Genomic DNA, 27,689 nt, shown 5'->3' on the forward strand with positions numbered 1-27,689 from the left:
TAATTTAAAAAAACTTAAAAAAAAACAACATTTTTTGTGTTAACTTACCGATACACGCTGTTGCTGTGGAGGAGGGCTGTCAGAAGAGGACATTGTTGCTGTGTCTTGCAGCGGCTGTGGTCCTGGTGGGCAAGGCTGGCAGCGGCTGTGGTCCTGGTGTTTCTGTAAGTTAAAAAGACACTTGCAATCTGCTCTACACATTGAAGTAGCAGATTGGGGGTCTTCAAAACTTACTTTGAAAGGTGTGGGTGTGGTCCTGGTGGGCTGGTCAGTGGCTGCGGTCCTGGTGTATCTGTAATATGTATAATGGATTTATAGTTAGACCACCCCCTGAACTAGGTAATGTTTAACGATAAACACCCTGCTAAAATGATGTCAGAAATGTTCATTACAGGTGAACACCAAAACCCCCCCAAAAAAGTTGCACGTTATAGCATTCATTTCCATGTCCCAAAAAAAAAAATTTTGAAATGTGAACCCACCATGCAAAAATATGTTTGCCACATTTTATTTTAAAAAATCACCTCCCCCCCAAAAAAACCTTTACAGTATAACCTTTATTAAAAAATAAGCCCTCAACCAACTCTGTATTGCATGTGTAACCATTGGTACATACACCAGTTTTAAATTTACCTTTATGAAATGATACTACGGACATTTTTTTAATAAACATTTTATTTTTATTTATTTTTTTTTTACTTTTTTTTTTTTTTTTTTTTAAATCACAATTAGGAGCAGAAAAGCTCTTTATTTTAAATACAAGTACATCTACTGCAAATGGTTTCAACAGTAAAATAAAATCAACACTTTTAAATAGAAAAAAAAAACACACTCACACATTCAAACCACAAGCTGCAGACCGCTAGACTTTTAAAAAATACATCAGATTTAAAAAAAAAAAAAAAAAAAAAAAACAACACACATTTAAACCACATGCTGCACAGACCACTATACAGTAAATACATCAGAAAAAGGCAATTAACCAATTAAAGCATGGACAAATGCACATGCAATCAACAAGACGCACACAAACATGCATGGTATGTGTCCACATTCCGGATCGCATCAGGATTTGGTCAGGATTTTCCATCAGTATTTGTAAGCCAAAACCAGGAGTGTAACAATTATTAGAGGGAAAGTATAATAGGAAAACAGGCACACTTTTGCTTTTATCACCCACTCCTGGTTTTGGCTTACAAATACTGATGGAAAATCCTGACCAAATCCTGATGCAATTCTGAACGTGGACACATACCCTCCCACATGAACAGGCATAAGATTGACAAAGGCATAATAAGGTGCAGGCACATGAAGACATACTTACAAAAGCACACAGCCGTACAAAAATACACACACACACACACGAACACACACATACACACACAAGCACATGAGCTTTATGCAAATACACATATGTACAACAAAGGCAGAAAGGTGGACCCAAACAGAAGACACATACACACACACACACACACACACACACACACACACACACACACACACACACACACACACACACACACACACACACATACAAAAGGCTGACAATCCTTTGGCTGAAGCAGCAGGTCTTCACAGTGGCTGGCATCAGGGTGGATCTGGACTCTAGCATGGCACTGGCTGTTGCAGGACGATGGCAGGCCTCTGGTTCTCTTCAGGTTTTAAACTCTTGCTGTAGTCAGTACCTCATATACACACACAAATGCACAGGCACACAGATGCACACAAAAATTGCAATACTCACACTGGCTCTATGGTGGCTGGAGTCTTGTGGCTGGAGTCCTGTGGCTGGACTCCTGTGGCTGACTCCTGTGGCCGACTCCTGTGGCTGGCTCCTGTGGCAGGCTGGGGTCTTGTGGCTGGGGTCTTATGGCTGGGGTCCTGTGGCTGGCTAGGGTCTTGGGGCTGGCTGGGGTCTTGCTGGCAGTCTTCTCCTCTCTGGGTCTTGCAGGCATATGTGGGGTTGAAGGCCCAGGCCAGGTTTATATAGATTTGGGGGTGTCTGGCCAATTGGCAACAAAATTCTGCTTCTGAGCATGCTCAGTGTAAAAAAAAAAACGTATTGCAGCGCTGTATTGCGTCGTACGACGTGTCCCGACGCATCCGTCGCTCATAGGCTTCCATTGCAGCCAACGACGCAGGATACGTCGCGACACGTTTTTTAGGTGGAGACAAAAAACGTTACAATCAACGTTTTTTGCCGACGACGTGTCGTAAAACGTACACGACGTATGCCAATCCGTCGCAATACGTCGCCAATACAAGTCTATGGGGAAAAAACGCATCCAGCAAAAACTTTTGCTGGATGCATTTTTTCTGAAAAAAGACGTTTTGAGACAGTTTGCAGTTAACGCTAGTGTGAAAGTAGCCTAAAGGGGCTAGTTCATGTTAATGAAAATGTTTCAATCTGCTTTGTAATTTTTGTATCTGTCTGAAGTTTGTGGCAGACTGTATTACATTTTTGATATATGCCTTAATAAAAAGTACTTGATTTAAAAAAAAAAAAAAGAGGGAAGAATAGATTCAATGAAATTTCAACAAATTATTGATGCAAACATACCACCATCTGTAAAAAGCTGAAGTTAAAGAGAGGATGGCTTCTACAAATCGATATTGATATTAAAAGGGAATCTCACCACATTTGACCAATCTAAACTGTTAATTTGGGCATGCAGGTTATAGACTGTTGAAAGCAGTCCTCCCTGTGTGCCTCATATCAGTTGTGTTGTTACTGAGAAATCATCTTTAATCTCCATATCTAAGTGGCCTCTTCCAGGCTTTGGGGAGGACGGTGCCTGGACGATAGCTCTGCCTCCACAGCTTGTTTTAAATATAAGGGGGAGTTACCAGTGTGATGTGACTTGGTTACCACTGTTACTAGTGTGATGTGTAGTGGCTGCTCTCCTGATAACTGACACGTCTGCAGGTTCCTCTCAGCTCCAGCTTCCATATCACAGGCAGACAGGATGTAATATTGTTGCAATACAGCAGAGCTCAGAGAGGCAAGCATGTGTTTTGATGAAGACACATTTCTTCTGTCTTGTGTTACATGCCTCATGCTTGTAACGCCAGCTTCATGTAAAACAAGCTCTGGAGGCAGAGTTATCTCCAGGTACCATCTGCCCTGGAGCCTGAAAGAGGTCACTTATATAAAGCGATAAAAGAGGATTTCTCAGCATCAACACAGCTGATATGAGATATACAGGGAGGACTTTCTTCAGCAGTCTATAGCCTGTATAGCCAAATTAATAGTTTAGAAAGGTCAATGTGATGACAGATTCCCTTTGAACACACTTCAAAATCCACAATAGACAATGCACAACAGGCGCAAGCTGAAGGATTTACAATAGCCTTCACAGTCCCCTGATCTGAACATTATTGAAAATCTGTGGCTAGACCTCCAAATAGCAGAGGATGCTAGACGCCACAGGAATCTCACAGAGCTGGAAGAATTCTCCAAGGAAGAATGGATGAAAATCCCTCAAACAAGAATTGAAAGACTCTTAGCTGGCTACAAGAAGCATTCACAAGCTGTGATACTTGCAAAACGGAGTGCTGCTAGTTACTAACCATGCAGGGTGCCCAAACTTCTGCATTGGCCCATTTTCCATTTTGTACTTTTTAAAATGTAAAACATTACAATGTTTTTAGTCTAAAATACAAAGGTAATGTGTCATCTGTAACTTTAGGCATTTTAGAGATCATTTCATCTTCAACCTGCTTAAATGCTCACAAAAACAGTAATCATGACCAGGGGTGCCCAAACTTTTACATGCCACTCTATATAATTAGGCCACATTCACACATTCAGTTTTTGCCAGCCAAAACCAGGATAGGAACAATCAATGAAAAGATATAATAGAAACACATCACCACTTCTGTGTCATAAGTCACCCGGCTTATGATCGTGGTTGAGATTGCATTGAGACCTCTCTCATATTGCAGCAAAAACTTTGAACCGGTTTGCTGCTTTTAATCTTTTCTTGTCACAGCACTCTAAAGATATCCCATTCGCCCATATGACCTGATTCGCCTGAATTACGTTACGATGATGCAACTGCATGGTGTTAGCTTTAGCCGAGGTACCTGTGTTACGGTCAAAGCCGCCGTCTAACCCAAGCCTTAATTGTCCTCTCATCCTTCTCACAAATGTTCAGGTGTGGCCCCAGTCTCACCCACAACACCTCCAGCCCGCTTTCCTCGGCTCCATGAAGACTAATTGCCCGTGCTAACCGCTGATACAGAGCTCTGCCTTATCACAGGATTGTAGCATGGACCCTATTCTGACTCCATAGCTAAGCTGCAAATGTGGGACACTTGAGACACCAGTTTCTAAGCTACCTCAGTATAAAACCAGTACTCACACGGAGATATATCAATATATCATCAGATAGCTTGAACTCGACTGCAGGAGGCACACATGAAGATTCCAGAAGAAGGTTTATTTTGCAGCTGAATTTTTGTAGTTGTGCACACAAACAGTATGTAAAAGAGGCTTTTCAGAACCAGGGCTGCAAACACATGAGCTTCTAAGATGGCTGATAGACAGTGAATGACAAAGAAGGGAGGGTTTACTGACATAAGAGCTATATCAGAAAGAGACCGGGAGAGAGGAAGAACAAACTTCTAATGAGAGCAAACCTTATTGCATAGTAATGAAACAGCACAATATAACAACACAATGATAATACAATACTGTCTTTACAATCCCAAATCATGGTCATTGGTGGTCCCTAAGTTTTCCCTTCCTATGATCATACTTTTATAATCTCCTTTTATAATCTTTAGTGCCAGCTTCAGATATCTGACATTTGTATTCCAAGTATGGACTAGCTGTGGTTCTCCTGATCTGAATTCGACAATCTCTATGTGGATAATGCTGTTGCGTTCGGGTATGAAGACCTACTTCAGTGTCCATACACACCATGTCGATGGTTATGGTACAGAATTTAAAACATGGCAGATTGGACCTCATGTTGTTTTCTAGCACTTTTCCAAACTATTAGTTCCGGCAACACGTTTTCTCAGTAAAAGTGGCACGGTGTACATTTAAATATGGCATTTAACCGGAGCCCAGTAATTGTAGTGTTCGTTGGGCAGAAAGCTGATGTGCACCGATACATCTGCCCTTATGCTGATAAATTCACTGCGATCTGTTCAGTGAATCATCCGTGTATTTATTTCATAGATTTCCCTCGGGAAACAAATGGCTTCTTGGGTCACAAAGCTGTCCATTCACATTACTAGAGTCCTCGCAGGGGTCAGAAGATACAGTGGGTTAACATGAGCGGACCTGCTACTGAGATATCAAGGGAGGAGATGTAGCCTTGGGATGCTTCTCCCTCTCACAAGACTTGGCCTTGGTCTGAAACTTCTGGTTTCTTGTAGACGTCCTTGGGAACTAATTGCTGCTTGAACTTTTCCTATTTTGCTTTAATAAATTGCAGATCAGATGCAATAGGAATGTGAAAAGAAAATACCCAAGTTCCAGTGACTGGCTCAGAATCTGCGGCAATGCTCTTACTGGCAGGATTGTCACTTTTTTATCTTGTAGGATAATGTTATTCCCAGCAAAAAAGCGCTGGTAACTGGAGCAACTGGTCTCCTCGGACGAAGTGTATACAGAGAGTTCAAGGCCGCCAACTGGCACATAGTGGGCTGCAGTTACACCCGGGTGCGCCCTAAGCATGAGATCCTGAATCTGCTGGACTCCTCTGCAGTGAAGGAATTGGTAGAAGACTTTAAGGTAAAATATCAGGTGACCTTTAGATTTCATGGGAAGGTGTTTAAAGGGGTTTTCCCATGAACAAAGTACATTTTAATCGATAGATCGTGGAACTTTTTATTATTCCAATATCTATGTGTTTAAAAAAAAAAGTTCCTGTGCTGAGATAATCTTATACATGTGTCCCTGCTATGTACTGTCTGTGTCTGACCGTACAGTAACATGGTCTGATCATACCACAGCTCCTGGGCAGGGGAGGAAGCAAAAGAGGATACAGATAGGACAGCATGGGGTCACAAATGACTCTTTGTGAGGTAAAACATTTCACTGCTTGTTTTTGAGCAATTTCTTGAACCTCACAGAATCGGCTGTGATCCCGTGCTGTCCTGTCTGTATACCCGTTTGCTTCCCCCCACCCAGGGGATGTGATGTGATCAGACCATGTTCCTGTACAGTCAGACACAGCCATTACAGAGTACACAGCAGGGGCACATTTATAAAATTATCTCAGCACAGGGACATTTTTTTTTTTTAAACGCATCCAATTTTGGAAATTATTAATATTTAAAGATCTATTTAATAAAATGTTTCAATTTAACTTTGTTCTTGGGAAAGCCCCTTTAAGGTAACAGCACACAAACATGCGAAAAACTGCCAATAATAATGATTGCCTCAAAAACAGACTAGTATGAACTGATATAGAGAAAAGCCCTACACTTTCTCCTACCTAGAGCACTTAGGGTGGCACCCTAAGGTCAAGCGCAAAATGGCACCTCCGCTCAACAATGGCTATCCTTATTAAACCCTATAGTTAATACCCAAATATACTAAGGACATTCTGCATATAGCTATCACAGCTATGACCAGAGATCACCAGTATAAACCAGAAAAGATGCTGTATGCTAGAATAACCAAGTAAAAAAGAAAGGTACCCAAAAAGGTAACTATAAGTCACCCAATATATAGTGATGAGCGAGTGTACTCGTTGCTCGTGTTTCCCCGAGCATGCTGGGATGACCTCCGAGTATTTATGACTGCTCGGAGATTTAGTTTTCATCGTGGCAGCTGAATGATTTACAGCTACTAGCTAGCTTGATTACATGTGGGGATTCCCTAGCAACCAGGCAACCCCCAGATGTACTCAGCCTGGCTAATAGCTGTAAATCATTCAGCTGCCCCTATGAAAACTAAGTCTCCGAGCAGTCATAAATACTCAGAGGTCACCCGAGCGTGCTCGGGAAAACCCGAGCAACGAGTACACTCGCTTATCACTACCAATATAATATATAATGGATAAACCACTTTGAGGACATCATGTGGACTGATGAGTATCTTATGACACATGTTGATTTTTCTGGTTAATTTATTTTGAAGGAACTTTTATAACCTTTTTAATATGCTGACCTTGGTGCAAGATGGGCAAATGTGATGTAGCTATGAGTATTTGGTATGTTTATTTTTTTTATACCCCGCTGTGTTTATAGATCTATATTGACAATGGTGGTTTATTGATAAGTATACAGGTGGTTTATCTATTTATTGTCATATATTATGTTGGGTGACCTATGGTTGTTACCTTTTTGGGTACCTTTCTTTCCTACTTGGTTATCCTTGCATACTGCGTATTTCGTGGTTAAGGCCACGTTCCCATGTTCAGTATTTGATCAGTATTTTACCTCAGTATTTGTAAGCCAAAACCAGGAGTGGGTGGTAAATCCAGAAGTGGTGACGTGTTTCTATTATACTTTTCCTCTGACTGTTCTTGTTTGTCACCTGGTTTTGACTTGCATATACTGATGTAAAAAAACAACTCGCCAAATACTCAACATGTGAATGTGGCCGTATACTGATTCTGGTCATAGTTGTGATAGCTATATGCAGAATTCCCCTAATATCTTTGGGTATTTATCATAGGGTTTAGTAGGTTGGCCATCGTTGAGCGTGGGCGCCATTTTGCGCTTGTCCCTAGGATGCCAGCCTCCGCGGCCTAGGTAGGGTAAAACGTAGGACTTTCCTTTATATCAGTGTACAAATAGTCTGTTTCTGAGGCAATCTTTACTATTAACAGTTTTTCACAGGGTTGGGTATTGTTACCTTGTTGTTGATTTCTAACAGTTTTTAATTTATGGTGGTTTGTTTTGAGGTTGTAATTTTAATATACCTAATAAATTATGTTTTTAGGGGATATTTTTTCTTGTTGGCCATTAATCCTCATATTGAATCTCATTTTGTAAACCATTTTGAAGTGTGTTTTAAGGATCATGGTCATCTCTGTAGACAATGTCGAACGACAAGACCTCATTTTATAGTTAAAATATATTTGCCTTCTATAGCTGCGCCATATTCCACATCGCTCTACAGACATTATCACCGTCCCCACTGGGGTGGACAATCTAAATATCCATATTTATTTGCTTTTAAAACACTTCTAGCAGGTCTGTCCAATTGACTGCCATATGCATATAATGTCAAGTTCATCATACGCTACACACACTGCTTGTTGGAATAGTTCTCGGCTCTGTCATGAAAAAGGGAACATGAAAATGGTATCTGATCTGTAGGTAGGATGTCAGAGAGCCTGAAGAGCTGATCAGGTTGTACTACAGTTTAGTGGGAAAAGTTTGTGAAACTCGCATTTTTTGCATTGATATTCCTGGTGTTTGTATAGGAGTCCAGTAAGCGGTCCTACTCCGTGATTGACAGTCTTCCCTGTATGACTGTGCATGCCATGATAGCTGTCACTTACTGAGTAGGACCTCCCGCTGGACTGATATACATACACTAGGAGTTTCAATGAATAAAATGCAAGTTCTGCTGATATTTTTCCACCAAATCTGTATACCATTCTGCTCAGCTTCTCCTTCTCTGTACAGTGCTGTCCACACATCGAACTAGGTCTACAATATTACAGGTTCCCTAAACACAATTTATCTTGCTTTGAACAGTAATTCAGTGCTGATAGACCCTTTAAGTGAGAGGTTCAGCAGGCTTGTGCTTCATCAATATTCATCTTCTCTCTCCTGACCCCCAGCACTGTGGTTGACAGCCAAGACTTTCCTAGAGTTTGGTCACATTTACCATGTTCACCCATAGACTTAATGTCCACATATGCAGAGTTACCTCTTAGTGAGCTTGGTTCTTGCAACAGATTGTGTTATAAATGGTTTTTGTGCCCTGAAGTGCGGCTGGGAGATGGACCTTTTTACACTGCCGAACTATAGAGCCCGCAGCTTCTATTGAGCATGTACAAGACCAGCAGCAGAAGGACAGAGAGATGAGCTTTGAAGCTTGTCCATGGAGCGGTGGGTGCAGATAGAGTTTACCTCATGGGTGCTCTTGGATTTAGGAGGTTTGGCCAGGTATAGCTGCACTCCTAAATGCTGAGTGTTCAGAAAGGAATAAAGACTCCTTCTGGAATGGATTTACAAGCAAAGTATACCACCGTCATCAGGACCAGGGGATCTATTTCTTGATTTATAAAGAATATATTGTTAGATCTGGTGACAGACCCTCTTCATGATATATATTTTATATAGTCTATTACTTAGACCTTTGTAGTTTAATGCAGAAATGGTGCTTAAAAAAACTGGTTTATTGCAAAATGTGCACATGGCCACAGTCATCTGTTTCACACAGTGTACATGATTTGATGACTGCTGTACATCCCCTGGCAAAAATTATGGAATCACTTGGAGGATGTTCATTCAGTTGTTTAATTTTGAAGAAAAAAAGCGGATCACAGACATGGCACGGAACTAAAGTCATTTCAAATGGCAACTTTCTGGCTTTAAAGGGCCACTGTCACCCCCCTCCAGCCGTTATAAACTAAAAGAGCCACCTTGTGCAGCAGTAATGCTGCATTCTAGCAAGGTGGCTCTTTTAGTTTTAGGTTCAAGCATACCCCAAATAAAACGTTTTTATACTTAGCCACAATTCCTGTCTCTAGCCAGGTAGGCGGGTCCTCACTCCCCAGCTTGGCCAGCTCCTCTGCCGTCACTCACATCTTCCTGCGCTTTTGGCGCCGCCCCCTCAGCGCTGTTATCGTTTCAAATCCGGCGCCTGCGCTGTGTACTGGTGTCCTGCGCAGACGCAGTAAGCTCTGGCCGTCTGGTGTAATGGCTGATGTGATTAGGGCAATCACATGGCAGTGACGTCATCGCAGGTCCTACAGCTATTTGCTGTGCAGCAGATCCATCCTGGTGTTCTGTGGATGTCTTTTGTTCTCTGGTATCAGCCATTACACCAGACGGCCAGAGCTTACTGCGTCTGCGCAGGACACCAGTACACAGCGCAGGCGCCGGATTTGAAATGATAACAGCGCTGAGGGGGCGGTGCCGAAAGCGCAGGAAGATGTGAGTGACGGCAGAGGAGCTGGCCAAGCTGGGGAATGAGGACCCGCCTACCTGGCTAGAGACAGGAATTGTGGCTAAGTATAAAAACGTTTTATTTGGGGTATGCTTGAACCTAAAACTAAAAGAGCCACTTTGTTAGAATGCAGCATTACTGCTGCACAAGGTGGCTCTTTAAGTTTACAACGGCTGGAGGGGGGTGACAGTGGCCCTTTAAGAAACACTTAAAGAAATCAAGAACAAAAAATGTGGTAGTCAGTAATGGTTACTTTTTTAACCAAGCATAGGGAAAAAATTATGGAATCGCTCAATTCTGAGGAAAAAATTTTGGAATCACCCTGTAAATATTCATACCCAAAAATAACACCTACATCAAATTAGATCTGCTTGTTAGTCTGCATCTAAAAAGGAGTGATCACACCTTGGAGAGCTGTTGCATCAAGTGGACTGACATGAATCATGGCTCCATCACGAGAGATGTCAATTGAAACAAAGGAGAGGTTTATCAAACTCTTAAAAGAGGGTAAATCATCAGGCAATGTTGCAAAAGATGTTGGTTGTTCACAGCCAGCTGTGTCTACAATCTGGACCAAATACAAACAACATGGGAAGGTTGTTAAAGGCAAACATACTGGTAGACCAAGGAAGACATCAAAGCGTCAAGACCGGAAACTTAAAGCAATATGTCTCCAAAACAGGAAATGCAGAACAAAACAAATGAGGAACGAATGGGTGGAAACTGGAGTCAACGTCTGTGACCGAACTGACCTTTAGAAACCGCCTAAAGGAAATGAGATTTACATACAGAAAAGCTAAACGAAAGCCAGAAAGTTGCCATTTGAAATTACTTTAGTTTTGTGCCATGTCTGTGATCTGCTTTTTTTCTACAAAATTAAACAACTGAATGAACATCCTCCAAGGACGGTGATTCCGTAATTTTTGCCAGGGAAAGTATATTTTACGGAATCTAAATTGTACATTTTTTTTTATATACGGTATATATTTTTTTTTACAGCCAGATGTGATTGTTCATTGCGCTGCTGAGAGGAGACCTGATGTAGTTGAGATCAATCCATATTCTGCTACCATGCTAAATGTGGGGGCTTCTGAAAATATAGCTAAAGTCGCAGGTAATGTTACAGAATCCTATGTTGTAAATCTTTTTTTTTTTTCCATGTTCTAAAATTCTCTGAAATTGGTGTATAAAAAAAATGGGCAAATCTCATCTCATACGAGGTGGACACAACATTATGCTACCACTTTAATGCAGTCTGTTTAAAATAGAAATTGTGGTCGGGTCTAAAGCTACAAGTTTGCATTCACTTTGTCACTGCAGACTTGTGAATCCTCATATCGCATGCACTGCACGCTGTGAAGATTTTCCGGTGTCGGGAGCAAACAGTCATTTGACTGCAAGAATGCCGTGTGCATATTCCTGGCCACATTCCAACTAGTTGGTCGCAGTCCCGCTCAGTGCAAGCATATTGAGCGAGGACGGAAACAGTCTAGTCGGAATGTGGCTGGGAGTATTCAAATGGCCGTCACTCCTGACGACTGCACAGTGCACGCACTGTGAGGATTCACAAGCTTGCAGTCACGTTTTGACTGCATACTTGTAGCTTTAGACGAGAATACTTTAAGAATCACAAACTTGTGGTGTTCTAGCCACTGAGTGCCCTCATTACCCCTCATTCCACAAGAAAGCATGCCCTTTATACTATTAGGCCTACCTGAAGCAAACTTTTCGCCCGCTTTTCCAATGCTTGAGCATATACTGTGCATGGCTGTATTGCTTTTTTCTGTCTCCAGAGTGTAAGTCTTTAGGTAGTGTGTAAGCCACATGTCTGCTAATAAAGCGGGGTTCACATCACATTGTAGCCACGTGCCGTGGCTTCTGTCTGAAGCCCTAAAAACCAGGATTCAGGCATATCTGCCATTGACTTTAATGAAGCAGACGGAGTCACTTTGTGCTCTATATGACCTCCTTTGACAGTGACTGCCTTTTCATCCACATTTTTGTACCCGCCTGTAAAAAGCAGACCATGTCTAAAATGAATTCAGAGAAAACCTAAAATGATTCTGACTACTTCATTAAGGCTACCCCTGAACCCCGTTTTTCAGAGCTGCAGACTAAAACCACCATGGAGCCACTAATGAGTGGCTAAAACGTCGTATGAACTTGGCTAAAGTGGTCAAGGTTCACAATTTCATACGAGCCGTCCATGGGCAATTCACTAAAGGGTAGTGATGATCACATTGAAATGGCTATCTATGCCGAGACTGGTTTTCCCCTCCATCAGGAAACTGTCCAGTTGGTCTGACATTATCAACCATGTGCCCAATGAGAGAACGACCAGTAAATGGCAATGTGGTCATCACTCCTCATCCGTTTACTAGTGTGTAAAATGACCAAGCTGAAATTCTACTTCCATTTTTATGTTCATTGAAATTATGTTATTGAAACCGATTATCACTACTAAAATCTGAAAGATTAAAATAATGTGAACCCAAAAATGTACCTACAGTCATTATTTGTTCTATCAGCCAGGGAGGGGGGATTTGTCATAAACAATAGTGGCAGGGTCATAACGCTTTACATATCTAAAAAGCTGGGAACAGCATACATTGTAATTCTCTATTGCAGTCTTGTCAGTATTGTCCAAATAGCGTATATTTTGATACTTCAGATTTCTTTTAATTCAATTCTGTTCTGAAAATCCATGCAAAAATCTAGTGCAATGTATGTAAATGAATGTCGATAGAAATGGTTGCTTATATAGCTTAGCCAAACAAGGTATTGAGTTTTGCTTTTCTTCCATATTATAGCTGGCACTGGAGCATTCCTGATCTACATAAGCACAGATTATGTATTTGATGGAAGTAGCCCTCCATACAGAGAAGACTCTGAGCCCAATCCTTTGAATACCTATGGTAAAACCAAGCTAGAAGGAGAACGAGTTGTGCTACAGAACAATGATGGTAAGACATTGATCTTTTCCTGGAAAAAACTTTGATAGAAAACATTAAGCAAGGTTTTTCTACTGTCCTTTTGATGGGCAGGTGCTGCCGTGCTCAGAGTTCCTGTTCTGTATGGAGATGTGGAGAAGATTGAGGAGAGTGCAGTCACGGTTATGTTTGACAAGGTGCAGCACAGCAACAAATCGGCCGACATTGACCACTGGCAACAGAGGTTTCCCACCTATGTAAAGGATGTGGCCAGCGTATGTGTACAGATGTCCGAAAGGAAACTTCAGGTAATAGTCCAGCGCTACATCCATCCCAACAGAAGTGCAATATTCTGCTGCATAAATCCCTACCTTTACCTATACATAGCATGTAGAGTTTATCCAGAAAACTGAATTCTTGATATGAACAATGAGCAAAAAATATCTACATATTTACATGTTTGCTTTACTGTTTTTCAAGTTAAATGCTTTTACCCCATCCTCGGCCTTTCACGCGTGTCCAAATAATCTTCCAAACCCTTCTTCTCCACCAAACTTGCGTGTCTGTATAAAGATGTCATCTGGTACGAATGCTGTTTTGAAGGGACCTATTATGAATAGTAGATTGTCATCTAGTGTTTATAGAGTTGTTAGTTGTTTTTTTTTCCATGACGTCCTCCTGACAGCACCCTGGAGGACGTCCTCCTCCCCTTGCTGGGACAGTTAACACACGAGTTTAAAAGGTCATGTCCCACCCCAATCCTCAGTGTTTTTCCTGTCCCTGAAAGGAAGGGACGCACGAGTGAAAAGCTGCGCAGCTTACCGGAGCTCAGGGGGATCGTGCGGCTTGCCAATACCCTTCCCCCTGTCAAGAGGCTCAGGGCAGAAACCCTCCGGAGGGAGGTCCCTCTGCTCCAAAGACCAGGAGTGGACGAGACTCCTGGTGGCAGCCGCTCCTCCCGGTGGGAGGCTCTCGGCTGCGGACGCCATCCACGCGCGGTGCAGCTTTACAGAGCAGCGTGGTGTCCAGTACGGCGTCTCCAGACAGACGTTCGCAGGGACGCGTCACTTCCGGTTTTTCGGCATCCGTTACCGTCACTTCCGGTAACGCTGCATGTATGGGGGAAAGCGTGCGTTCCAGCGTGGATCGCATAACGGCTGAAGCGCTCCTGATCCGGCGCTGCGAGCTGCGGGGACCTGCTGCCCTCATCATGGAAGCAAGCATGCCAGTCGAGGAAGGGGTAAGTGCGCATAGCGCAGACTCCCCTATCCGCAAGCAGGAGCAGGCTTACCCCAGTGCTTATCCCTATCTTATGTCATTTAAGGATAAGGGAACCCCTGCTGGCCCCTCTGGCTCCTCTGGTCAAGCTAAGAGATCCGGTAAAGCCTCTGGGAAATCTGCCAGATGCCCTATTTGCAATACGAAGCTCCCGGATTCTCAAGGGAAAACCTTGTGTGCAGACTGTACATCCAAGGCTATGAGAGACGAACAACCGTCACTACTGTCCGAGATGAGATCCCTTATACGCGAAGAAGTACAGGCTTCTTTGTCTAGTATGGCGCAGAAATCCAGCCCTATTCCCAGCCGCAAAAGAGCCAGACGGGAGCGAGACTTAAGAGAGCCAGAGCTTACTTCTGACGACAAGTCTGACTCAGAAGACTTCATCTCTGAAGAGGAGGGCAAGCTTCCGTCAGGAAGCCAGGACCACCAAAGGAAATATCTCTTCCAGGCAGAAGAAACAAATGATCTTGTGCAGGCGGTGCGATGCACTATGCAAATAGAAGAGACACCTAAGCCACAATCCAGGCAGGACCTGATGTTCGGGGGACTTATGTCACGTCAGCAGACGGTGTTCCCGGTTAGCGAGCATATTAAGGCCATGATACTGGAGGAGTGGAAAGAGGCGGAACGCCGACTGGTCCTATCTAAAGACTTCAAAGCTCGTCTTCCGTTTGAGCCTGAGGACGTAAAACTATGCGAAGAAATTCCCAAGGTCGACGTTCCGGTGGCAAAAGTGGCTAAAAAGACAGCCATACCATTTGAGGACTCGTCAAGCCTGCGAGATGCCATGGATAGGAAAACTGATATTCTATTAAAAAGAGCCTGGAAATCCTCCGCGGCTCTAATAAAAACCAACATAGCAGCTACTTCGGTAGCTAGGTCTATGTACCTATGGATGGGTCAATTAGAGGAGCACCTGTCTAATAAGACTCCGAGATCTGAGATCCTAAAGTCTCTTCCTATAATGAGATCTGCCACGGCTTTTCTGTCTGATATGACTGCTGAGTCAGTCAGATTTTCGGCTAGAAGCGGTTCTCTATCCAATGCAGCTACAAGGGCGGTCTGGCTGAGATCCTGGTCTGGGGATAATGCTTCTAAATCGAAACTATGTTCAATTCCCTGCTCTGGAGCAAGGGTATTCGGGCCCCCCCTAGATACTATTCTAGAGTCAGCCTCCGATGAAAAGAAGGGGTTTCCGGAGGAAAAACTTAGGAAGCCTCAGTCCTTTCGGAGGGGTTTCCCCTTCCGGTGACAGTCTGACGTTAGAGGGGGTAGATCCTATAGAGGATCCTATAGGGGTTCCCGTAACCAGGGCAATAGAAACAAAAGTTTCTTCAGTCTCTCCTCAAAATCTAAGACACAATGACGCCACACTTATAGGGGGAAGGCTTCGTCACTTTGCGCACAATTGGGCCCGAATCACCCAAAACCAATGGGTCCTTCGGACTGTGTCAGAAGGCTACCGTATCGAGCTTTACTCCCCTCCACCAGACAGATTTATCGTGCCTACGGTGGTAACGCGAGACTCCCCTATGATGATAGACCTAATGGATATGCTTTCCTCAGAGGTCATAGTGCCAGTACCGCCTCTAGAAGTAAGCCAGGGTCATTACTCCTCCCTTTTTTCCATAACAAAACCATCCGGCGAATCTCGCACTATAATAAATCTGAAACCGCTGAATGCCTGGGTACGGTACAAGAGGTTTCGTATGGAGTCTATTCAATCGGCAATCCTCCTCATAGATCAGAACGCCGTGATGTGCACTCTCGACCTGAAGAGTGCCTATTATCAGGTTCCCGTCCACCCCTCATCTCAGAAGCTTCTGAGGTTTGCGGTAGTTCTGCCATCCGGGACCTGTCACTGCCAGTTCCAGTGCCTTCCGTTCGGGCTTGCCTCAGCACCCCGTATCTTTGCAAAGCTGGTGTCCGAGATCGTCGCTTTCCTAAGAAGTCAAGGGATCATAATAGTCCCATATCTCGACGACTTCCTCCTGGTAGCAAGAACGCCAGAGATTCTTTCAGACCACAGGAACCGAACCATCTCGCTGATGGAAGAGTTGGGATGGGTCATAAATTGGCAGAAATCCGACCTAACGCCAGAACACAGGAAGACCTTTCTGGGAGTGTGTCTGGATTCAACAAACAGAATATCCCTCCTACCCGAGTCCAAGCTGGACGCAATACAGTCCCAAATCTGGCTCCTATTAAGGCACAGGGTGTCAATAAGGATGGCCATGAGAGTCCTCGGTCTCATGACGGCTTGCATTCCGTGTGCAAGGTGGGCTCAGTTCCATTCAAGACCATTGCAGAAATTAATCCTTTCCAAATGGGACTGGCGTCTGTCTTCTCTGGACAGTACTTTAAGGCTATCTTCTCCGGTAAGAAGGTCTCTCCTCTGGTGGACAGAGCCAGGAAAGTTAAGAAAAGGAGTGTTTTGGTCTGCCGAGCCCTACGTAGTAGTCACTACAGATGCCAGCGCCTGGGGCTGGGGAGCTCACTTAGAAGACAGATTCCTTCAAGGGAGATGGCCGAAGGACATCATCCACAGCTCCTCCAACTTCAAAGAACTGTATGCCGTTTGGGAAGCCTTGAGAAGGAACCGACCCATTCTGGAGAATCGCCATGTCAGAATAATGTCCGACAATGTGACAACAGTCTCTTTCCTGAAACATCAGGGAGGCGCAAGACACCATCTGCTTCAGGAATTGGCAGAGCGAATATTTCGGTGGGCAGAAAGATCAGTCCTATCCATTTCAGCAATTCACCTGGAAGGCTCTCAGAATGTCATAGCCGACTATCTCAGCAGGAAAAGAGTGTTTGCAACAGACTGGGAACTCAACCAGGATATCTTCCAGGACTTATGCCTACGCTGGGGAACTCCCTGCATAGACCTATTCGCAAGCAGGAGAAATTCGAAGGTCTCAAGATTCTTCTCACTGAACCCTCGGGATCTTCCGGAAGGAATCGATGCTCTGAGCCAGGTTTGGACGGAACCCCTCTCGTATGCATTCCCTCCTCTGGCATTAGTCCTGGCTGTTCTCAGAAAGATCAAGGAGGATCGAGCTCGGGTCATGGTGATTGTTCCATACTGGCCAAGAAGGAGTTGGTTCTCCCTTCTTCTAGAGCTGGCGATCGAGAATCCAGTAGAGCTTCCTCTCAGAACAGATGTAATCCACCAGGGTCCGGTACTACACCCAAACCCAGAAAAGCTCCATCTCTTGGCATGGATCCTGAAGGGCTCATCCTGAAGGCAAGGGGTCTGTCGAGCCGAGTAATATCTACTATCAAGTCCAGTAGGAAGCCTGTTACATCAGCAATTTACTTGAAGATCTGGAGGCGATTCTGTCTGGAAGGTGGCAGGTCTGAGGTTGCGGCAGGCACTCCCGACTTACCCAGAATCCTAGATTTCCTTCAGGCTGGGTTTGACAAAGGTCTCAAACCAAGCACCTTGAAAGTGCAGATCTCGGCACTTAGCTCCTTTCTCGACTATCCCCTAGCGACTCACCCGTGGATAGATAGATTTATCAGAGCCACCCAGAGGTTGCGCCCCACTATTAGACATTTATCGCCTTCCTGGGACCTTAATCTGGTCCTCAAATTCCTCTGTAAAGACCTCTACGCCTCTACTGATAGTATGCCCATTTCGGTCCTCACGCGTAAAACGGCATTTCTAGTTGCAATTACCACGGCTAAAAGGGTGGGGGAAATTCAGGCCCTGTGTACCAGGGACCCGTACCTCCAGGTTAGAGAGGATTGCATAGTTCTTAAACTGGACCCCTCGTTTATTCCAAAAGTAGGAACAATTAAAAATAGAAATCAGGAGATCGTGTTACCATCCTTCTGCAATAACCCTGCTAATGCCAAAGAAAAGGCTCTACATTTGCTGGATGTCAGGCAGGCAGTCCTAGACTACCTGGCAGCCACCAGCTCATGGCGCATTGACCCAAACTTATTCATTCTGTATGGGGGAAAGAATAGGGGTAAGAAGGCCTCTAAGGCCTCTATCGTGCGGTGGATCACGTCCGTGATCTCTGAGGCCTACCAGTCAGAGGGAGTCTCTCCTCCAGAGGGTCTCCATGCACATTCTACTCGAGGGATTGCTACCTCTTGGGCAGAGAGGGCAGGTGCCTCTCTAGAACAGATCTGTAAGGCCGCGACTTGGGCTAGTGCCAACACTTTTTGTAAACACTATAAGCTTGATGTGTTGTCTGGTCAACATACTGCTTTTGGGAGGAAAGTCCTCCAAGCGGTAATCCCACCCTAAGGAGGTGCTTTGGTACTCTCCAGGGTGCTGTCAGGAGGACGTCCTGGAAAATAGGTATTAAGCTTACCGTTAATGATGTTTCCAGGAGTCCATCCTGACAGCACGGGTAGTTCCCTCCCTGTAATATCTATATCATGTATGTAACATGTTCCTAATGTATGATGTAATATGTTCTGGATACAATGTAATATGTTTGTTACCATTAAACAGTTTTTTCTGCATATCCTTGTAGCGGTCCTTGTTACAACACTGAGGATTGGGGTGGGACATGACCTTTTAAACTCGTGTGTTTCCTGTCCCAGCAAGGGGAGGAGGACGTCCTCCAGGGTGCTGTCAGGATGGACTCCTGGAAACATCATTAACGGTAAGCTTAATACCTATTTTCTTCACTGTAATCCAGTCTGTGATGGTAATGAGACTGCTGAAAAGTCTTCAGTACAGAACAGGAAGTGTGAGTGTTCAGTATTATACCAAAAAGATATATCTTTGCATTGTGTTAGCCAGTAGATAGGACTATTACATTTTAATATTTTTCTTAGTGGTTGATACCTTTTAATAGCTAACTGAAAAGATGGTAATGAATTGCGAGTTTTCAAGACTACACAGGTCTCTTCATCAGGTGCAGCATAACACAAAATCTGAAGAGTCACATAACTATACAGCACAGGACACAGTAATAATGCAATAGATAAGACAAGTGACGTGAATCAGAACTATCAATGAGGGAAGGGGAGAAACAGTGGTGTCAGTAAATAATGAAGCAGTTCATAGATAAGGGTGCAAAAGTGTTATTGTCCTCTGATCTGAAATCTGGCCCAGGGTTCTGATGCCCCCAAAGGGTCTGAGGAGCACATTCCTTAATTGTTGTAATGTACCATAAAAAATTTATATTGTGGTACCGTGTTAGCCAGGAAAATTGATGTAAATACTATTATTACAAAAGTATTCTAGGAGTGATACCTTTATTGGCTAACCAGAAAAAATACATATTTTAAAGCTTCCAGAGCGCAGAGGATCCTTCTTCAGACTGGTTTACAAATGAATGAATAAGATAAGAGCTTGTCAGAGCTATTACAGCAGGACATGTGTTCATGAGGTAAAAGGGGTGATGCCTCATAAAGATAAGCGAAGGAAATCCAAATCGTTTTTTCTAAATGGAGAGGTGGTGGGAAGGTTCCCTTAGTTATCTGGAGTCCATCTGGTGGAGGTATCAATTGTATCCATGAAGTGAGTCCTAAATCCAGGTGTTAAATTGAGTCCTAGTGTCAAAGTATTGAACATCTTCATTAGTTTGAATTCCCAAATTTTTCTCTCCTCCCTTAAATGACCCTTTAGTACTAAGACTCTTAAAACGGTTATATCGTGTTCAGGTCCAGAGAAATGTTTTCCCTCAGGTGTGTCCAGTTTCTTCCTGCTTGTCTGTCTGTGTAGATTTATCCTTGTTTGTAGTTTTTGCATGGTTTCCCCAATATAGATACCTCCATGTGAACCACATTAGAGGATGAACATGGAAGAAATAAATGACCTTATAGTCCTGATTTGTGTTTTGTATGCAGACTGTATTTGTTGGTGATATGTAGGTGCAAGTTTTGCATTTTTTTATTGTTGTATGGGAATGTGCCCGTCACTAATTGTGATGAGTGGACACTTTTGACAAGGAGATTCCTTAAGTTAGGGGGCTGTTTGTAGGAGAGAAATAGTAGTTCAGGGAATATTTATTTAAGTTTGTGGTTACTGGAATATGGGTTGGAGGTCAGCACCAATTTTTTCCTTAGGATGCTCACGTGGGTGTTGTATGTAACCACAAGAGGCATCCTGTTGTTTTCCTCCCTGTGTCTGTTATCCAGGAGGCTGCTTTTTGGTTCTTCTTTTTTTGGAGGCTAAAACACTGAAATGGGGTGGGTCTAATAAAGGTTTTAGTTTCCTTGCAGTTCTCCTTAGCACTTCCAGATTTGCATTGTAGGTGACTACTAGAGATTCCCAGTTGTTCTCTTCTTCAGGTTTTGTAATGTAGGAGATGTTTCCTTAAAGGGAACCTGTCACCCCCAAAATCGAAGGTGAGCTAAGTCCACCGGCATCAGGGGCTTATCAACCGCATTCTGTAATGCTGTAGATAAGCCCCTGATGTATCCTGAAAGATGAGAAAAAGAGATTGCAGCAGGCTCGCTTTCTAGGTGTTATGTTTGACACCAATCTATTCTTCACCTTCCATATACAATTTCTTGCCGCTTACACCTAAGAAGCATCTCTAGAATCCGCCCCTTTCTCACCATGGAAACATCAAAAACCCTCACTGTTGCCCTGATCCACTCCCACCTTGACTACTGTAATGCTCCACTCATTGGCCTCCCCCTCACTCGACTTTCCCCTCTCCAGTCCATCCTTAATGCAGCAGCCATGGTCATCTATCTGGCTAATCGGTACTCGGACGTGTCTGCTCTTTGCCAAGACACCAAGACTTCTCACGAGTTGCACCAATCCTCTGGCATGCTCTACCCCAAGAAATCAGAACTAACCACAACTAATACAGTTTTAGGCTACCTAAAAACACACCTCTTTAGAGCGGCTTATCACATTCCCTATTCAAAGTTGTTTTATATATAGCCCATTCACTTTCTCTGAACATAATTCTCCATCAAACTCCACCACATCCAAAAGCACCACACATACTGGCTGATGACAACCTCATACAGCCTTTATCTATCCTCATTCCCTCAAGATGGCTGGACCGTCATTGTAAATAAGCAACTGTACCCATTGTAGAATACAAGCTCTTATGGGCAGGGTCGTCATTATTTTTGCTTTAATTTATTGTTTATCTTTAACATTGTTACTTATGACTTGTATATGAACTGTTGAATTGTAAAGCGCTGCGGAATATGTTGGCGCTAAATGAATAAAGATTATTATTATTCTAAGTGACAGGCTTCCAAAGTAGAAGGAAAACTGTCCCAATTCCAGCCTGCCTGGGAGAAAATTTCATCCAATTGTTGAATTCTAAAGATAATTTGGTCATGGCTAAAGCTAGAATTCAGGTCCTCTCCCCTTCACGCATTCAGGATATCCTCTCCCAGAAGTCCTGGGGAACAATTAGCCCCGGAGACAGAAGTGCTAGATTTAGTACACAAACAAGTGTCAACGGAAGTGCCGGTACATCAGCGGGGGAAAGAATTTTATTCTCCCCTATTCCTAACAAATACAAAAGGCAGACGGCAGCTTCAGGACTATAGTCAACCTGAAGGGACTTAACACATTTTCTGATCTCTGCCCTTCAAGGTGGAGTCCTTGATTGGCTATCAAGATCCTGTTCCCAGACTATTACATGAGCATCTTCGATTTAAAGGATGCTTATTACGTCCCAATCTTAGCGGAATATCAACAGTACCTGAGAGTAGCCTTGTACATAAACAAGCAGATCAGGCACTTTCAGTACAGGACTCTACCCTTCGGGCTTTTCATGGCTCCAAGGGTAGTTACAAAGGTCATTTTAGAGGTTACAGCACATCTTCGAGAACGGAATGTTTTAATAATTCCATATTTGGACAATTTTTTTGATGTTGGGCAGATCGAGAGAAGACTGCAATCACCAACTGATGGAAGTCAGAACCAGTCTGACCCAGCTGGGATGAATGCTAAATCTGAAAAAAAATCGAGATTTCAACCACTGAGAATTCAGTCTTTCTTAGGGTTTATCTTGGACTCAGGGAAACAGATATGTTATCTGCCAGAAGAGAAGAAGACTAAGGTCATAACCCTATTGTCCACAGCAGTTACCAGACCGGTTATAACTCTAAGGGTACCGTCTCACAGTGGCACTTTGGTCGCTACGACAGCACGATCCGTGACGCTCCAGCGTCGCTCCAATATCGCTCCAGCGTCGTAGACAGCGGTCACACTTCGCAATGCACGGCGCTGGAGCGATAATTTCATGATGTATTTGCGATGTAGAAGCCGTTGGTTACTGTGCGCACATCGTATACAACCTTTGTTACACAATGCGATCATGCCGCCACAGCGGGACACTTGACGACGAAAGAAAGTTTCAAACGATCTGCTACAACGTACGATTCTCAGCGGGGTCCCTGATCGCAGTAGAGTGCAGACACAGCGATATCGTATGGATATCGCTGGAACGTCACGGATCGTGCCATCGTAGCGACCAAAGTGACACTGTGAGACAGTACCCTAAGGAAGGCAGTGTTACTGCTGGGGCAATGACTTCCTGTATTCCTGCAGTTCAGTGGGCCCAGATACACTCCAGATACCTACAGCATCTTAAAGGTAGAAAATAAGCTCAATGACTATATCAAGGTTCAAGTATCGGCTCTAGGAGCTTTATATAATCATAACCTAGCAGCAGATAGGTGGATAATTAGGTTTATTAAAGCATGTGGTAGATCTAGACCGATACCGGCCCCAAGAATGCCCCCTTGGGATTTAAACCTAGCCTTGGAGGCGTTTACGAGATCTCCCTTTGAGCCCTTTAAACAAATTACCAATTAAAATACTAGCTCGAAAGACAGCAAAATTAGTGGCCCTAACATCAGCCTGTAGAGTCAGTGACTTGCAGGCTCTATCAATCAACCACCTGTTTACCCAAATCTCAGAAGATAGGGTTATGAGGCCAGACCCAGCATATCTTCCGAAAGTGGCATCTAAATTTCATAGGAGCCAAGAAATTGTTCTCCCCTACTTTTTTAGCAATCCTAGAAATGTGGAGGAACAGAGACTTCACATGCTAGGAGTTAAACGGGTCCTGGTTCAGTATTTGGCCATATCAAAAAGGTAGAGAAAGAGCGAGTCCTTATTCATTTCATATCTAGGGGTTAGGAAAGGCCTCAAACTAACAAGTGGTACTATATCTAGCTGGATTAGGGACACCACTAGCTTAGCCTACTCCGTTAGTAATGTGCCAGTTCCAGAGAACTTGAAGTCTCATTCCACCAGGGCCATGGCAACTTTCTGGGCTGAGAAGGCGGAGGAGTCGATTGACAAGTTAGGTAAGGCAGTGACATGGTCCTCTCCGTCTACATTCTATAAACATTATCGACTTAATCTGTCTTCTCTTGATGATCTGTCCTTTGTGAGAACAGCGTTACAGGCGTGGATCCCTCCCTATGGTGTGTTGGTCTATATAAATCTCTCAGGGGGTGTTGTCATGGGAGAAGGGGAAAAATCTTAGTTACTTACCAATAACAGGATTTTACAGAGTCTATGAAAGCACGCTTTTATTCCCCACCTTTTATCACTAGTTGGTGTGCACTTTTAGGGGCGTTTTAAGAAGAAATGTTGATTAGTGATGGTTGTGTTACTAACTGTCTGGAGGTCCTCTCATGCTCTGAAACCCACCTGATGCAGAGGAGAGGTGCCACGCTTTTATTCAGTAGGTTTTTTTGTCCTTGATGGGTTGATACCCCTTCTCAGGTGGTGCCGTCATGGACTCTGGAAAATCCTGTTACCGTAAGAAACTAAGATTTTCAGTTATGCATTAAAAGGTATCAACCAATGAGGACGCTTATATTTTAATATTTTACTATTATACCTTCATCTTTTAAGTCCAGTTTTTTTAATATACTAATTTTGAGAATTACTTGTGTTATATATGTGGGAACCTGTGCACCGTGATTGGCTTGATTATCCTTGGTGACATTCATGGAATCTGCATAATAATTTGAAGTTTGTATTATACTGATACATCTAAGGTCAACTTAGCTACTCTCTATCTTGCCTCTCCTGCGTCCTTATATGCACTGAATATTTTCATAAGCTGTAAAGAATCTTGAGCTAGTTTACACTTGTCACTCATCACCTAGATGTAACACCTTATTGCTTGGTGATTTTGGGTCCTTGATGGATATTTTTGATTTCTAGGAATACCCCCCTCGTACTTGTTGTTTCTGCTTTGCTACAAGACCTATTGTTTTGTAATGTTACTTGATGTTTTATATATATTGTTTAATAAACTTTTTCTGTTTTTGTGGTTCATGGCTACTCCATTGTTTCTTCCTTTTTTGTAATTAGTTGGAGTACTCCACTTTATTATGTCTTTTATAATTTTCTATATGGGGGGAACGGCATGACATTAAGTTCCCGACCCCATAGACTCATAATGTGCATTTTGAATATTTGGTTAATAAATTTGGAGAATTGGAAAAAACACTATCAATTCAGATTTCATGTTAAATTTATTTTTTTTTTAAAACAAAAGGTCATTTTCTGATTACATATTGCCTTTAAAATGAAAAGTTAGAATTCAGATGGACAAAGTATGCAGTGACTGATTCACATAAAGTACTTTAGTTTACACTAGAGGCCTGAAACCTCAAACCTTGACACTAATGTTTTTGCAAATTAAATCATCTTGCTTTTAAAGGTTTAATTGGGTTTAGCTGCAAATAACAGTATGACAGCTACACTGTACATCATCACTGGCTCCAGATATATCTTTCAAAATGGAAAAAGGAATATTTTATATTGTGTTAGCCTGTAAATAGAGAAACCAAATCAGAATGATATGTCCTTGATTTATATTAGATATTCTGTTCTCTTACGTTGTATCCTTTCTCAACGTACAAATCAATATTCTATTTGCTCCAGTGGTCAGTCATGTACAGCTACATCCCGATGACCCCTGGCTATGATTTGGAGAACAATCTTTGCCAGAATACTTGCGGTAAATTAATTTGGTGTGAAGAGAGAACACTTATTTTTATTGTCTCATCGTCCTCTTTTTCCCTTTGCAATAAAAACATTGGCAGATTTAATTAAAATTAGCGGGATAGAATCCAATGGAAATACTTGTTGAGTGTAGCAATTGGACTAAAATATAACTTTTAATGTATGCAATTTAAAAAAGACTAACTGTGAAAACTTCACCACGTGATATAAACATACAGGGGACTTAAAAAAGGGGGGATAGGCGTACCCCCTCAGGACACAAAAAGTACGTAGGAATAAACGAATATGGTACACAGGTACTGTGTGTGTGTACAAAGACAATTGGGGTCTGGAACCCTATGGTGACTTATTATAAGACATTACATATTTCGCCACTGTGCACAGATACCCGAGCCTGCTCGACTCACTAGCATTGCTATTCTCACCGCATGTTACCAGTGCATGTTGCTGGATCTCTATATGAACGGATCAGCACATTCATATTCGTTTATTCCTACGTACCTTTTGTGTCCTGAGGGGGTACGCCTATCCCCCCTTTTTTAAGTCCCCTGTATGTTTATATCACGTGGTGAAGTTTTCACAGTTAGTCTTTTTTAAATTGCATACATTAAAAGTTATATTTTAGTCCAGATTTAATTAAGAATCATTTGAGTTTGCAATACTGACTTCATACTGTTTGCTCATAGTGTGGTAACAGACGGTGGGGGGGTCTTACAAAACATTTATGTCCCTTGTATATTGCTAAACACAAATATAGACAAATACATGGGGCATAGAGGTAGCCGATCTTATGCAAGGGATTTCTATTTAATCATAATATATCACTAGGACCTCAATCAGAGGCCTCTCATTCTGCCAAATCAGATTTCTTGCTTTGCACTGAGGAGGGGCAAAACTCGAAACATGTGTCTGCAAATATGATAAGAGCCAAACCAGTATCTGTAAATCATGAGGCAAGGCTCGTCAAAGCGTTGATGCTGACTTTTAGGATTGATACTTCTAATAAGTGACACTAGAGTTCATGTCCTCTGAAGTGGCAATTGAGGCACCTCTATGGTCTGTCAGAGGTGGTCCGTTTTCTAGGCAGTGAGCACCACTTGCATGCTCTATGCTTTAGTCACCGGGGAGCATTGCATGGCTTGTAAATCTCCATGTGCCAAGTTTGTGTTCTCCACAAGGAGAAACTTTATTCTGCAAATCCCCTGTCAGAGGTCTCTTGTCCAGCTAAGCAAGTCTTTTTTGCATTACATTGATGACAAACATCCAGAAACAAGTTTCAAAATGCAGTTTCTGGTTTTGCGTCCTATTCTGTCATGTGGCAAGGCCCTTTATAGGGTGGACATTGTCACATTGCTAAGATTGCTAACTCCCATGGGAGCCACTAGAGTTCCTGTTCTCTTAATCTCTGAAGAGGCTGTTTGCATACCTTGATCTTCAAAGTGCCGCTCTGAAGATGGCTGGCGCGAACATGCCGCTGGTACGGCGACTCTACTGTCTTTGCACGGAACTGTAGTCAGCCACATTGACTTTAAATGGGGCTGAGCTGGAGTCGGTGACTGAGAATGCCCCTGTATAGAGAAAAAACTCTGCAGCCCCTTCATTTTCAGGATTGGTGTGGCTCCCAGAGACCAGACCTCCATGAATATTAGTAACGTCATATATGGGATAAGGATGACCATTTAAACTAGAAATCCTAAGATTACAAGGGACAGAATAGTGCGTAAATAGTGCACATAATTGTACTCTTTTGTGAATTAAATGACTGAAATGAAGGATTACGTATACATAGTCAGAATAAAGTATGTGACACTTCTGCTCTAATACCTTGTGCCAATCATAGAGCCATCACGCCCAATCACAGCTGAAGACATGTTCATGAGCTTTGGATACATGTATTTTTATCTGCTTATTGATGCAGTTTCAGGTCCCCAATGCCATTAGGACAAAATATCTTCTAAGCAGTAATGGCCATCTATTATCACTTCCCAGGATCCTTCACTGAAAGGCATTTTCCATTGGTCTGGAAATGAGCAGATGACTAAATATGAAATTGCTTGTGCCATGGCCGATGCTTTCAACCTTCCCAGCAGCCACTTAAGACCAGTAAGTACTGTAATGTACATGATGTAAGGGTGGATTTTTGTGGATGTGCCTCAGGTGTGAATTATCATAATTGGGAATGAGTAGATCTGACGAGATTTGGATGGACCAAATTACACAGATTTTATCTGGAAATTTGATGCTCAGCTAACATTTTCACTTATTTTCCGTGAATTGAGTGTGTCTTATCATGCTCTGGGGTCTGAAGACACTCCGGAACATAATTAATGTACAATGTAGAAAAAACCCCAACTAATTCTTATCCCTCACCTCTCCTGCTTTCGGCACCTCTCTGTTGCGGCCAGCTGAAACCTCTGGCATCTTCAAACTATGTCGGGACCTCCAG

General features: G+C 43.0%; 1 protein-coding gene across 2 annotated transcripts in view; it reads left to right on the forward strand.

Annotated features, from left to right (window-relative positions):
• The window catches only part of MAT2B (methionine adenosyltransferase 2 non-catalytic beta subunit), a 56,387-nt gene that overhangs the window by 15,206 nt on the left and 13,492 nt on the right, over positions 1 to 27,689 (forward strand). For both annotated transcript variants that reach the window (XM_077265974.1, XM_077265975.1), the window contains 5 exons: positions 5,555 to 5,746; positions 11,090 to 11,204; positions 12,901 to 13,053; positions 13,135 to 13,328; positions 27,233 to 27,346. In XM_077265974.1, coding sequence (XP_077122089.1) covers positions 5,555 to 5,746; positions 11,090 to 11,204; positions 12,901 to 13,053; positions 13,135 to 13,328; positions 27,233 to 27,346 — 768 coding nt within the window. The remainder of the gene's footprint in view (positions 1 to 5,554; positions 5,747 to 11,089; positions 11,205 to 12,900; positions 13,054 to 13,134; positions 13,329 to 27,232; positions 27,347 to 27,689) is intronic.

The sequence above is a fragment of the Ranitomeya variabilis genome, chromosome 5 (assembly GCF_051348905.1).
Source record: "Ranitomeya variabilis isolate aRanVar5 chromosome 5, aRanVar5.hap1, whole genome shotgun sequence".
Taxonomy (NCBI): domain Eukaryota; kingdom Metazoa; phylum Chordata; class Amphibia; order Anura; family Dendrobatidae; genus Ranitomeya; species Ranitomeya variabilis.